General features: G+C 31.8%; 1 protein-coding gene across 1 annotated transcript in view; it reads right to left on the minus strand.

The window, feature by feature from the left end:
- LOC118202583 (transmembrane protein 39A) overlaps positions 1-15,637 on the minus strand; it is a 99,122-nt gene that overhangs the window by 24,437 nt on the left and 59,048 nt on the right. Inside the window, exons 3-4 of the mRNA XM_085810966.1 lie at positions 15,337-15,420; positions 8,854-9,008 (exon numbers count right to left, since the gene is read on the minus strand). Of these exons, the coding sequence (XP_085667092.1) occupies positions 8,854-9,008; positions 15,337-15,420 (239 nt within the window). The remainder of the gene's footprint in view (positions 1-8,853; positions 9,009-15,336; positions 15,421-15,637) is intronic.

The raw sequence follows: 15,637 nt of genomic DNA on the forward strand, positions 1-15,637 counted from the left end.
AAGTTGAATTACATAATTTCATGAAGAACTTATTTTTCTTTTACAATTAAGTTAAGTTACAATAATAAAAAAAAATTAAATCCTTAGCCAATTTAATACTTTACTTAATCGACACACAAAATGATTTCTATAGAGTTAGGTTAACTTGGTCAACTACAAAAAAAAAAAAAAAAAAAAAAAAAAAAATTAACGCTCAACACATCAATTAATTGAATCATTTAACTGCAGAATTCTATATCATTTATCTAACCGGGAAAGAAAACATAAAAAAGAAAACTTATCTGGTCAACCGGCAAGCAGTTGCTGAGTAGCAGGCAAAATCAAACCATATGAAAAAAAAAAAAAAAATTGTCCCTTGAAGCTCAGGAGTAAAGGCGGCAGCAAGTTGCAGGAAAGGTGTTCGTCGATTATATGGAGGTTAACACGGGAGCCGAGGAGGTTTTCTATTTGATACAGGATGAACAAGGAAGTTCCCATAATTGCAGGATGGTTGAAATACAGTCCAGGACTTGGAGACGACAGCTGTCAGCAAGGACAAAAATTTCAGCTCAGGAATCCGTCGGTGGAAATGGTGAGTCCGACTTCTAAGTTCATAGAAGCAGCGGGTGTTGACCAACCAAATAAAAACTTACTGTCGGAGGAAGCAAGAAGCTAATGAAGCATTTCTATGGTAGAGAACTAGGTAGAGACATCTTTCTAGACGACGATTTTCAGCATTATATTTCTTGAGAACATAAATGTAAATACACCAACACATACACCAAAAAAAAAAAAAAATGATGCAACGAAGAATTAGGTGGAGACAAAGATACCCGTAAACCAGGGCCCGCGCTCAAGGCGCAGAGGCACGAGGCCCGTAACTCTATCGGGTAAGAATATCATTTCCTCGGAATAATCTGCTGCCGTCGCGTACAGCATCAGAAAGGAATTAAAAAAAAGCAGAAGATGTGTCAAAAAGTGTGCTCGTCCCCCAAAACAACCCGTTAAAAGGGAGGACGCTGGACTGCCAAGTTGGCACAACCCACTCTTAGCCAAAAGTTAAAATAGTTGCAACAACAGCATTCCCTCATGTTAGCAAACTCGCCAAATCCATTACTTTGAAACCCTAATGGAAATTCTATGTCGCCAAACCCTCGCCAAAATAACCCCACCTGTGGAAGGGGGAAATTAGGATTTTCAACAACCCTGCAAGCAGTCCCAACGAAAGAATGCTGAAACTCACAAAAAGTGACTTTTCAACCGGAAAGAGGGCATTTCATCCCCCTTTAACGAAATCACAAGCAAACGAAGAAAAATCTACTAATTAAAGCTCATAACTGAAATGCAATTAAAGTTAGAAAAACGAAAGTTATGTCAAATTAAAGAGCTAATTTTTAACTAATGATATTAAATACTAAGAAATCAAATTAATTTTTGACATGAAAAACTGAGTTTATTACGTGAAAAAATTCACCTATCCATTGTTTGCGTGTACAAGATTGAAGACGCAGTTCGCGTAAACTCGGAAAGCCAAAATATATTACACTAGAATTAATAAGCCAAGAAAGAATATAACCAAACTTGCGTAGCTCAAATTTTGAATAATTAAAAATTAAAATTTTGATTTTTATGAATCACTTAATTAAATTAAATTCGCTACACAACACTTTGTACTGTAAATTACATACCAAAATATAATGCCTATGTCATTATATATAATGACCTGTAAAGGCATTATATATAATGACCTATAAAATCGAGTAAGAAAAACAAAAACGCTGGCTCTTTCCCGAGAAATGCGAGCAAGACGCATTATGGTCAAGAAAGGTGATAGCCTTTTCCCATCTGTAATTATGTTGTAATGTTACTTTTTAATTAACCAAGAAAGCTTATGTTAAGTTTCAAATCTACTAATTAAAGGGAAAAAAAAAAAAAAAAAAAAAAGGAAATCCTAACGAGATAAACAAAAATGCCTGTTACCCTTTAATTCACAGGCACATTTATAAAGAGAAGTGATTTCCAGTTTGTTTATTCCAATAAATCAAAACCAGAAGCTAATTGCCAGTACATGAAGATCAAATGCCGTATGAATCAAGCCATGTGAAAACAATTACCACTTAGCTCCATTTACTGGCTTTAAAAAATTCAAATAAATCCGTCCATTTTAATGTCACGTATACATGACGCTGTGCTAGTAGGAGTAGAATCCTTGCGTCGCGTATACAGGACACTGGGCTGGATTGGAATCGTTGTGTCGCGTATATGCAGAGCTGGTCCTGAATGGGTTAAATTGTTGATAATTCTACAAATATTGTATGCAGATTTACTAAAGGCATTAAAATCTTAACCGGATGATAAGAATAACATAATTCAATCATTTTTAAAGCAAAAAATGCACAATTTACAAACATATAAGAGTAAAGAAATTGAGATGATTGAGCCGGGTAGCAGAGCGGATATATATATTACATACATTACGTGTGGCCGATTGCAACCAAAATACGAGATTCACATCTACATGTTATAGCAGTCCTATATACAAAATTTCAACATTCTGAAGCTACTTGTTTTTAAGTTTATGTACAGATGCCACGAAAAATTCTCTTCAGAATTCATTTTAAAGCAGTTTTATAATTTTTTTTGAGGAAAAGAGTCTTTTATTCTGTCCTTACGTACAAATGTCACGCAAACACATCATTAAATTGCATTCAATAGCGGTCAAAATGGATATTTTCATTGAAATATGCTGCATGAAACTTTTCGCGATTACAATTTTCTTTTTTACTTTGTACAAAGAAGTAAAAAGGGGGCACAGAGAAGAAAAGTATAAAGTGAATTTTACAAGGAAACTAATACAAATTTGAATATTCTGAGCCATAGGGAAAAAAATTCTTACAATGAAAAAATATATGGCAAGACAAACGATATTAATTTAAAAATAATTACAGTACTTTTTTTGCTTTTGCTAAGAAGTGTTTTAGAAGCTGTGTTTTGAAGAATTTATTATCTTGTTTATTTTTCAGACTCAAAATATTTTCAAATTGCTAAAATGGGAAGTAAAAGTTGTTTAAAAGATGCATTATTTTATAAACTCTTCATTTGAAAAAAAAAAAAAAAAAAAAAAAAAAAAAAAAATAATTTTGAAATGCTTGTTTCACTTCTTGTCCAGAAGCTTGAGTACTGCACCATTTATATTATAAGTAGGAATGAATTCAAACAATAACCCATAAAATTCGTAACTGTCAATGAATCACCAAAAAGTATTTCTCCAAAATGGTTATTCACTTTCAGGTATTTTCTTCCTCCTTCCAGCATGCCTTCATTGTGTAATAGTAGCGCAATTGGTGTGTTTTCGAGAGGTCCAGGTCCCAGCAAGAGCATTGCTCATTTTTCTTTTTTTTTTGCTTCAAAAAAACCTAACGACTCTGCATACACTCAAAATGGCAAAAAATGTCTCAGAAATGTCCAATGAGTAAAATTAAGGACCTTTTGCTGACTTTGACTGAAATTATGCATAGACTGAAATTATGAGAGCTTCGTAATAAAAAAAAAAAAGGCTTTCGGGATAAATACCAAATTACAATTGAAGTGTGCATGCAATGAATACACATATATATATGTCATAATTAGAGCAAATCAAAAGACAGAGCAGTGTCGATTCGTGATTAGTTTCACATTGAAGACTAATTTCGATAAAACTTGGCAGTCGAGGCAGTTTTAATTCCATTTTTATTTGCAACTGATATTTGTGGCCACAATCACTTCGCACTTTAGTCGTGCCTTTCCACAGAAGATTTACATTTTTGATATTGTTGAGATAGAAAGCAAGCCAGCGAAATTACATCTTAGCACAGTAGAGAGCAAAAGCTGAAGTGCGTAGTTATGAAAGATGGAAGCACGCGAAGAGAAAAGTTTTGGTTTACAATGGCGGTTTCAATTCCCAATTATTACGTCATCAGAGCTGCGCGGGCCATAGAGTGATCTAGAAATGATGCAATGCAGAGAAGTTATTATGATTTTAGAATAAAGAGGAAGAATTAATGTTTATACTTATATTATAATTATGATTCATATAATTTTATCTTACATATTCCCCCCCTTCAAAAAGAAAAAGGCGTAGCGACAGAGAAGCCTTTTTAAAGAGAAAGAGTTAAAACACTAGCAAATGTAAAAAAAAAAAAAAAAAATTTAAATAAATTTTTAATTTTTAGAGTCCTATTGAATTTTTCAGCATTTCAGTCCAAAAGTCTTTTTGTTTGAGAGTTCACATAATCCCAATTATTCAGGGAAGGTTCTTGTTATCACAGAATATCACAAAATAAACTTTTACATAATCATTACTTATAATTAAATGCACATAAATATTTATGATATTAATTTTCATATTGATAAATTATGTTTTATTACCATATAATAATAGGATGGTTTCACCATTATTATCTTTCATTTACAATTTCTAATTTTACAATTTGGAAGGCCTCGCAATGCTTTTAAACAAACGTATCCTTCAATAGGGCTATCCTCTTGAGCTAACCAGTGTGTTCTCTGCACTGGTGGCCCAGGGTGCCTAGTACTTGAAAAGGTACTAGGCATTCACCTCCATTCCTTGCATATACCTCCATTCCTTGCATAAGGTAACTGGCATTTGAGAACTGCACTAATGCATTCCATAATAAAAAAAATATAATAATAATAATAATATAAAAAATTACACACTCATAAAAAGAGAGCCTCCAACATTATCTTACTTGAAGAGGGAGAAGGGAACAACTGTACAGAGGTAATTACAGGCCTCTGTTGAAGGAACCAGTACACACTCATCATACTATACTTAACACACAATAACCCATAAATCTTAACATGCATTTACCATAATTTCATATTACTTATCTGTACTAATTTCACTTATTTTTAACATCTACTTTATTTTTCGAATAATTATAAAATTCACATTCAAAATTCTCAACAAAATTTCAAAAACATAAAAACTTATCTTAATATCCTTCCCTATGAATAATTTAAATAGCTTAAAATTCGTTACTTAATTTGCTCACACATAATTATGAAAAAATAGAGAAATTAATGAACAAGAATTTCAGATTTTTTCAAAACAAATTGCAGAAATTTTAACCAAAGTTGAAATGAAAACTATAGAATCCGTAGCACATTAAATAATTTAGTTCCTGAGCTAGATTCACATGAATGTAATAATTTTTGAGCTGTTGAAAAAGCGGAAGTGCAAATAATTTTCTGTCGCACATACTTGCAAACACTAACTCAGATCGACCTTGAACCCGCTGTAATGCTTAATTCCTAAACGGTAATTCACTGATGATTCCTTTTCACTAGGCATTCGAACTTCTCAATTTATCGAGAGATTACTTTCAATCTGTAAACACTACGCGTGATTATTTTTTTGAAGCACTTGCAAAACACCACAGCAGAAGAATGATCTGTTATTTTTTAAACACTGAAAAAACAAACTTGATGATTCACTTCTTTCACATTATCTTGGATTTATCACAAAACGATGATTTGAAGAGCAGAACTGAATTTTTCCATTGAGGCTTCAGGCTGTAGGAAACTATCCTACCGGCTAATTGTCATAATAAGAGCAAATCAAAAGACGGAGCAGTGTCGATGCGTGATTAGATATTGAAGACGAATTTTGATAAAACTTGGCAGTCGAGGCAGTTTTAATTCCATTTTTATTTGCAACTGATATTTGTGGCCACAATCACTTCGCACTCTAGTCGTGCCTTTCCACAGAAGATTTACATTTTTGATATTGTTGAGATAGAAAGCACGCCAGCGAAATTACATCTTAGCACAGTAGAGAGCAAAAGCTGAAGTGCGTAGTTATGAAAGATGGAAGCACGCGAAGAGAAAAGTTTTGGTTTACAATGGCGGTTTCAGTTCCCAATTATTATGTCATCAGAGCTGCGTGGGCCATAGAGTGATCTAGAAATGACGCAATGCAGAGAAGTTATTACGATTTTAGAATAAAGAGGAAGAATTAATGTTTATAGTTATATTATAATTCTGATTCATATAATTTTATCTTACATACATATATATAAATATATATATGTATATTGTTATTTCGGTGGATTATAAAAGAATTCACTTTTAGTCATGGAAAAAAAAAAAAAAAAAAAACTACTGCACAGGTGACTGGAAATTGTGGTGTAGCAGATGACCAGATGGAATTTTAGAAGACCAGCTTGATAGTTAAACATAATTTATTTTTGGATGATGAATTGCTTAGCACATATCTTAATAACTGGTAAAAGACTAAGGATGCTAAATGCGCCCCACAATTTTAGACAAGCCTTTACATCTCAAATAATGGAGAATAACTAGTAGAGGTTAAGCGACACATTGTCAGTAGGAAAGCGATGACAAGAAAAAAGAGAGAAACTATGCAGTTAGTAGCTATTTATATTAGAAGTTTTGCTTTAATCTGATTGGCCGAGGAACTATGCGCAATGCAGATGGTTACAGAATTGATTTTCAGATATGAATTTCTCAAATTAAAAAACAAGGAATTAAGAGAATTAAGATCTAATTTAAAGTAAAATTCATCTAAAGTTAAGTTTATTTATTTATTATTTTTTTAAAATTTTACATAGCCTTTCTTCAAGAAGAAAAAGGCTTAGTGATAAAGAAGCCTTTTGAGGAAAAAGCATTAGTGATAGCAGAGAAGAAAAATTTTGTATAATATTCACAATTCTATTGATTAAACAAATGATTTGCTTCAAGATTAATTTAGAAATCTAAAAACATATTAAAAACAATATCTAAAATATTACATAATCTGTGAATTAAATTTAGAGTTCAGGTTTGAAGATAAATTTGTAAAGTTCTTGAGTGCTTCAAGATCACATACTACTTATGATAATTAACCAGTTTCTTAAATTACTCATATTTTTATATGTTATTATACTATTTTATATCAAAACATATATTTTCTATAGTAATAATCAAACACACTATTTGTTTATCATATTCTACACTAATATTTTAAAATTATTCCATTCACATAAAATTCTTATCAACAAACTAAAATTTTCAGCATAAATTCAAAAAATTGTATTATTTAATATGCTTCCCTAAAAATACTTTAAATATCTTAAAATTTGTTATGTTCGTCTATGTATGTACTTCATTCATTACTTTGTCTGTATGTCACAAATTACGTTAATAATTTTATCATGCACAATTATAAAAAATTTAATGAACAATAATTTCATACTTTTGCAAAACAGCACCATCAAATTGCAGAAACTTTAAGCAAACTTTGGAGTCCGCAGCGCATTTAATAATTTTGGCTCATTGGAAAATTAAACTTAGTTCACACAAAGATAACAATTTTGAGCTTTCGAATTACGAAATGTTGTTAGGAAAACTGGAAACGCAAATAATAATTTTCTGTCACACATGCTTGCAAGCACAAATTCAGATCGACAACCTTAAACCTGGTGTAATGCTGGATCTCTTAAGCATTAAATCACTACTGATTTATAAAGATTTTTTTTCTTTTTGTATTGTTTATAATATTGTAGGGATGGCTGAAGCAAATTCAATATTCCTTTTCACATTCGACCTTTTGGATTTATCAGGAGATTACCTTCATTCTGCAAATATTTTTTGAAGCACTTGTAAAACACCACAGCAGAACAATGGCAATTTCTATCACTTCTAAATATATGAAAGGCAGTTGAATAAATTTTCCATTGGGGAAATTTTACACTCACACTTATGACGTCTAGTCAATTCATTGCTAAATAAGAGAAAGTAGCAGCAAATGTTGATTGTGTAGAACGTAGGTGGCCTACTGAACAGGAAGAATTCCTGATTGCATAGAATGCTTATCTGTAATGAATATGAAACTGGCAGCTATTTTCAGTAATTATGTTGCAGCCACAAACAACTTGGCCAATTACTTGTGCCTATTTCCAGAACAATTACATTTTTGATATGGCGATAGAAAGAAAGGGCAGTGAAACATCCAAGCAGCACAGAAGTTTAAGCTAAAAGTATGCATTTATTCAATATGGCAGTCTGTTAAAAAAAGGTTTTGGCTTAGGTTAGAATAGTTTCAGATCTCAGAGTTTAGTTTCCGAAATAACTATGTCGTAGCATTACACAAGCCATGCAAGATGTACCTCTAAGAATTCAAAATAGTTGGAGACTGCCCGGTGTTGAAGTGGCTGGCGCATTGCCCAGCTGCACCACAGGTCTGGGTTTCGATCCCTGGGCTGGGCAAGGGTGTCTCAGCCTTTCATCCCTTGAATGGGTCAATAAAATGAGTACCAAGTTCACTTGGGGATTAAACACCAGGGGTCCTGTGACAAGCTGACCACTTGTCCAGGGCATATGCTAATGCACTCTGGGGCAAAAGGTCATGTAAAGAGGATTTTGGGGCACTGCAAGCCGTGGCCCTCTAGAGCTGTTGCACCACTGAGTTTAGTTTAAATAGTGGAAGACTAGAAATGAAGAACCTCAGTTATAAGTACCATAATAAAAGACTAATGGCTGTACATTTGATTTAATTTTATGACTGATCAGTTTACTTCTAATGGATGATGCTTATATATTGCTGATTACACTGAGACATCATTTATTAATACTGCTATTATCGCATTTTCCATAGCCAGTTTGCTTTTGTGCTAATTTATTTTATACTTGTGTTAACATTCCCACCTTTATGCAATAAACAAAGTTAATTTTTTTAGGCACAGCCTACTAAATTGGAAATTAACTATATTATTATGTCAGTAAATTGGGGAAAAAAAAAATTCTGCATGCACACACACATTTTACACTCTACTTCACAATATCACATAAATGTGTGTAAAATAAGTTACTTACGGATAAAACAGAAATATTATGCTCGAGATCCCATGTTCAATTATCACATGATAAAAACAAAATGATAAAACTGGACTTAGAAGTATGATAGTTATAACTCTTATACAAAGAGCACAAGTACCATGGTATGAAGCAGGTAAGAACAAGAAGGCTATCTAAAATGAAATTTAAAATGACTCATCAATTTACTTTATAAGAATAAAGCAAAACATTTCTTGCAAATTACAACAACAACAACAACAACAAAACAAAACAAAACAAAAAAAAAAAAAAAAATTGCATCAAGAAATTACAGTATTAAGACAGAAACTAAAATGAATGGGAATAAGAATACTTTTTAATTCATATTTAATTAAAATAGAAGATACTTGATTTTTCTCAGAATAAAATGCTTAGTATGAAGTTTTAGAAGTATACTTCACAATGATAACAAAATATTTTCAGATTATTATTTTATATTGAGTAATATATGGCATAAATATAGCAATAAGAAATAAAATTAAAAGCTAAATGTTTATAAACTTAACAGAAAATAAAATATATTCAGGCGCTGACCACACACAGATGATTTGGCTATTGTATGAGAAATTTCACCATATTCTGTTCCTTTATAAAAGAAGGAGTCACAAAACTAAAGGTGGCTGATGTCATAACAAACTTCTGCATTCAACAAATAAATTGTACCCCGAGTTAAAATTATCTTTATGAATGGTTTGAATTAACCGTGGATACTTTTTTAGTTGAATTAACTACGGATACTAAACACAACAATTAACTTATGATTTTGTTTTGCAGCACAAAACACTATCATAAAATTAAAAGAAGCTCAATCCTTTTAATTACCTTAGACTGGCATAAATTGTGAATAAAATTTTATCAGTTTCAAAAGCACAATGAAATCCATACATTACCCATATACTTATATGGCCCAGCAGGGCCATATGTTATTTAGAAAATGAGTTAGATTGAAAGAGCGTAAGAAGGTGAATATTTCCAGAGAGGAAAATTGAAGGTACATAGATGGGGGGGGGCTGTAGTCTCTTGAATACAAGATTACCAAACAACTGAAAGCAGACATACACTACATCTTATAAACTAATTAGAAAGCATTTCAAGAGAAACTCAATCTATGCACAGAAAACATAAAAATACAGACGGTGTTCACATAATTTTAGAACTATTTCAATAAAGAATAATAAATAATAATAATAAAAAAAGACAGAAAAGAAAATGTTTTGGAATAAAAATTTCTGGCAACAGCTTATTATTTGAATTGAGAAATATCATCTCCCCTCTCCCCTTTATTTTTTTTTCAAAACGTCACATGTAAACAAACTGTGAATTGGATATGTTTTTATGCTTTCCAAAGAGAAATATTCTTATTTCATACTTTAGAAACATTGTGAAATGTATGGGGTTAAAATTTCTATGTGCAAAATAAGTTTCATTATTAATTGGAAAGGGGAAAAACCATCAGTCATTACTTCTACATAGAAAGAAGAATCTAAATGAATACCCAGAAAAGGTATGCTTCTGGGTATTCATTTAGATTCTTCTTTCTATGTAGAAGTAATAACAGAAATATTATGCTTTTTAATTTATATTTATTATTTTATTTTAAGTTAAATCATTAGTAACAAGAGAAAATTTATCAATGCAGAAATCAGTTGCAAAGTCTTTAAATATATCTCTAGCAACAATAAATAAAATATAAAATCATAAAGGTTTACAACTTAAAAAAGCTAAAAAATCAATGTTCAACTTTTGCTCAGACATATGGCTCAAGGCAGAGCAGTTTGTAGAACTCTGCATGAAAACTATTTAAAAAGGAGATGAACAGAGACCTTGATGAACCATTGTAACCCTTGGTGAAACATGGATTTACCTAAATGACTGCAACAATAAAAAGTCAGTTTATTATAGAAAATTATATACAGAGCTTGTTCCATCAATGCAAAGAAATATTCAGAAAGGGGTTTATGACTGTCGCAAGATTCTCTTACAAATGGGGAAAGTAAAAATAAGAAGATTGGGGAATCAAAATGCTAAAATCAACTCAATGGACTATCAAGAGAAAGTTTTATGTTGGATATTTACAGAAAAAATTGCACTTTCTTATTCCAATGACTTTCAAAGAGTGAAAAGACAAAGCGAAAAGTTATACTTCGAAAAGTACCACTGCATTCCTAGGAAAAAAAATGAAATATACAGGTATTGTATATACACTTTTTCAACATATTCTTGTGAAGTCCCCTGATGGTTTTTTAGAAAGAGCTCTTTCCAAACACAACCCCACTATGACTCTGGAAAATAGTAGAAGAGGAATGGAAATCAATACAACAGGAAAATTTATGAAAAGCCCTTCTACTACGGAAATCACAATGCAGACTTCCAGAGAAAGTTCCAAAAAGAGGCTATCAGATGAAACATTAAAAAAATATTCTTTACATTTTAAACATTAATAAAACGGCCCTGAAATCATTCTAAAACTGTATAAATGCTCTCTATACAATGTAGAAACTATGTAAAAGCATAGAATAATCAACAGAAGGCACTATGAAACAAAAATACAAAATTAAAAACAAGACAGAATTTTTGAAATTATTTTGAAGTTTAAATTTTCGAAAGTTAGAGATGTGAAAAATTAGCAATGCCCTGGCCAGGACTCGAACCTCTTGAATACATGCCGAGCGTGCTGACCATTACGCCACAAAGGCATGTGAAGAAGGTGGGAGAAATACCTTATATACTCCCCCTTTTAAAGGGTGACTGGGGATCAAGGGACCTAGTCACCAAATCCTGGTGGTGGAGAATCATTATCCACCACTTTTTTTAGTTCGGGCACCACTACAGAGACATTAGGTATTTTTGAAAGTTAGAGATGTGAAAAACGAGCAATGGCCTTGCTGGGACTCGAACCTCAGACCTCTTGAACATGCACCGAGCGTGCTGACCATTACACCACAAAGACCTGCTAAGAAGGTTAGAGAAATACCTTATAACAATAATGAAGAGTATCCAAGAAGCTCAGTTATGAAACATTTTATAAACATTTATGAATGGGGAATTTTATAACTGAATATGATTGAATGTTACTGGAAAAGATACCTTCTTGGAGGGATATTGAACACTGCTTTGCATACTTAAATGAAACAAGGCTGCAACTTAATGACTCTCTGTTATTTGATCAGCCACTAAATTTGAATAATATTCAAGAAATGGAAGACAATGGTGAATATTCAACTCTTTCAATTGATTTAACACCTTAACTGCTGCGGAAAACGTAAACGATTCATTTCCCAGTGCCACGGTTTTTCACACAGGCACGCGTATTATGCGAGCATTAGGGGGAAAATAAGTGCAAGTTTTACTTTCTAAAAACTGTTTACTTTCACAAAATAAAGAATAAAAGAAAAAAATTAATGCACAGAATTTAATGTTTTGAGTAAAAGTATAATAAAAAGATGCAAGTATAATAAAAATGATGCTTTTATAATAAAAAAGATCCCTAAAATGGAGTTTCGATCAATTCATTTTTAGACCAGTAAAGTGTAATATCAGGTTTCAATGTTATACCTTGTGAAATCAGTACGCCTAAAAAAACATATATTTCTTCTCAACTGGTTGAATGCCACGATCTTGTTCCTGATTTTTCGTTTGCAAGGTGTTAGTTCCTATACTCATCTACAAAACGGTTAGTTTCAGTAACAATATGAAGCACGAGCAGTTCATCAAAAAATAATTCAAAAGATAAATGGGTTTGAAACATCCGTTATATCTTTCTTTATTCCTGGAACCTACTACAAAAAGTAAACAAAAACGGAGGACACAGAATAATAAAAAATACGTTTTACTCAAACAACACCAGCCAATACCACACAGTCATTACTTTCACTGCTTTAGACACATCCCTCTCTCCAATTTCTCCCCACACTTCTCTGAAATAGTATCCTCCTTCGCATACTTTGTCAAGGTCATTGTGGTGTTGCATTCCAAAGCTTTGCGAATAATTTTATGGGTACCAGCACAAAGCAAATGATTTTATTTTGGAAGGGTGTATATATATACGCCCGGGGCAGTTAACGCATCAGTTGAGCAAGGCATATACATACGCTCACAGCAGTTAAGGGGTTAAAGTGGGTTGAATATTTCTTGAAAGAAATATTTAAAATCTTTTATTTGTTTGTTTATGATATAACCTAAACATTTTTCTTATAAAATGGTTAGTGTGTGAATCCTTACTCTTTTTATAATAAGCAGAGCTGGTGTGCCAATGCTTACTCTTTTTATAATAAGCACAGTTACAGTTGGTAACCCTACGTATACAGAGGTAATTCTGAAATTTTTGAGACAAACAGACAATATATGCTAAAAACAATTATTTGTTATATAATTAAAGTTAAATTTTTTAATGTCTGCAAAAGATAATTTGTGGCAATAACAGCAATTTATCTATCATAGAATAACTTTTGAAAGAAAGGAAATGGAGCTGGTGCGAGCACATTTTTGTACAATAATTTTCTAGGATTTTAAAGCATAGCTAAATCAAGAAGAATGCCTTCAGCATCTACAGTTAGCACATGGAAATAAAGCTCTGTCTCATACCACTGTATCCAGATGGTTTACAGAATTCTGTAGACATAAAAATTCTCTCTTGGATGAAGAACATACAAGAAGTCTTTTGTCAGTAATAGTGCCAAAAGCATATCGGCCATACTATGTTAACAAATGATAATTGTTGTACTTATCAAATAACTTTGATAAGTACTATACATAAGATTAGTCATGAAAAATTGCTATACATCATATTAGTCATGAAAAATTGCATATGAAAAAATTAGTTTCTTATTAAGTTCCCTATAAATTAAGATATTAAAAAAGGAGAATGTCAGAATTAGTAAAGGGACTGAAATTAACGATGGTGGACACTGCGTTATTTCTAAAATAATAACTGGTAATGAAACATACATGCATTTTTTTTGCATTCCAATGCATCAAGAAAGTAGAGTATGGATCTTTGAAGATGACCACTTATGAACAAAGGTAGAGGCAATGAAAAAAGTAATGTATGGCATTTTCCACAAAAGTACAGGACTAGGCATAACCATTAAGTTAAAGGAACAAAAGACAGTTGCAACTAAATCTTTTCGAATTCTTCAAGAAGTGATTATTAGGGGACTCATGCTTCACCATGATAATGTTCCTCTCATATTCAGCAAAGATTGACAGTGAAATTTCTCAAACAGAAGCACGTCAACATGACAAAATATTTATCTTATTTTCCTAATTTTGCTTTGTGTGGCCTTTGACCATTTCTTAATCTGAAACAAAATTTATGTGCCTGTCTTTTTCAATCTGAAGATGTGACTGATGAGTTAAAAAAGCATCTCTTTCATCAGTCCCCAAAAATGGACAGTCTGAAGCATATCATCTTTGGAAAATTTGCCAAACAAAGTACACATAGATGTTGGTGGAAATTACTTTGAATAGACTTCAGGTTTAGTTAACTTACCATTTAGCTATATCTCAAAAACTTCAGACTGACCTTGTATACTATTTTGCAATAACTTATTGCACGAAGACAGAAAATAATATTGAAAAGCATGCAACACAGCTCAACCAAAAAAGTTATTTATCCATCAAGACCCAAAATCCGTTTTAGCTAAGATATTTATAGCTTTCAAATTATGTCTGACATTTCTTCAAGCAAATCCATCAGCAAAATTATCCATTAAAATTATTTGAAGCATTTAATAAGAAATTTTCAAGATTTAAAAATATCTGGCAAGAACAAAACAATCCTTTAAGCTGTCTCAGCCAATATAGAGACTAACAGAGATTGGCCACCATGCCCAAAGGCTGGAAATGGTATGAATGTTTGCATCTGTAATGTTTTTGTGGAATGAAGACACTTAAAGCCACAGATGAAGAAATTTACTAGAATGGTACACAAAAAGGGGTAAAAGCCCCCCCCCAGATTCCATTCCCATTTCAGTACAATTTTAATCAAAATTGGGCTGAAAGTGAATGAAGTCATACTGCCAGTATGGTACTCATAGTTTATCACCAACAGCTGGTGCACATTTTGACAGACCCATGATTGCAAATGTAATCAGCCGCAATTAAACAAAAACAGGTTTTCAGAAATAAAGCTTAATGGCTGGAAAAATGCTACAATTTTATTATCTGCTTCTTTTAAAATTAATCAACAACATAGATTTGCATTTCTTGAAATGTCTGCTAATGACACATGATGTAATTAGAAGTTACCAACTTACGAATATCTCCCCATAAAAATTATTTAAGTGGTGCTATTTCATTAATATAATAAACATTAAAAGTTTTCAAATTCATTAACTTGAAAATCTATTTAAAAAATTGAAATACAGTATAATGAAATATGCTATATTACTACAAACTTACATTAATGAAAGAAAAGAACATACAATTAATTATTTGAAATAACACAGATATAAAACTTACTTGTTTAAAAAGACAAACTGGCAGTCTCCTTCCAGTCATAATTAAATTAATAGTCAACACGTAATAATCAATAAGGTAGTAGTTCTGAAAGGAAAAAAAAAAAAATACTTAATAAAACAAACATATTATTTATTAAACATGAAGGGAAAAAATTCTTATAATATACATGAAGAAACTTGTATTTCAACAGCTGTTTTTCACAAGATACCTTAAAAGCATGTGGATTCATTGCTCCCACATGAAATGGAGACAAAAATGAAACAATGCATTATCTGAACTTGAAAATATCAGTGGCGTATAT

Source organism: Stegodyphus dumicola, chromosome 2, assembly GCF_044657685.1.
Source record: "Stegodyphus dumicola isolate Sdum_Otavi_A_Nest chromosome 2, ASM4465768v1".
Classification (NCBI taxonomy): Eukaryota; Metazoa; Arthropoda; class Arachnida; order Araneae; family Eresidae; genus Stegodyphus; species Stegodyphus dumicola.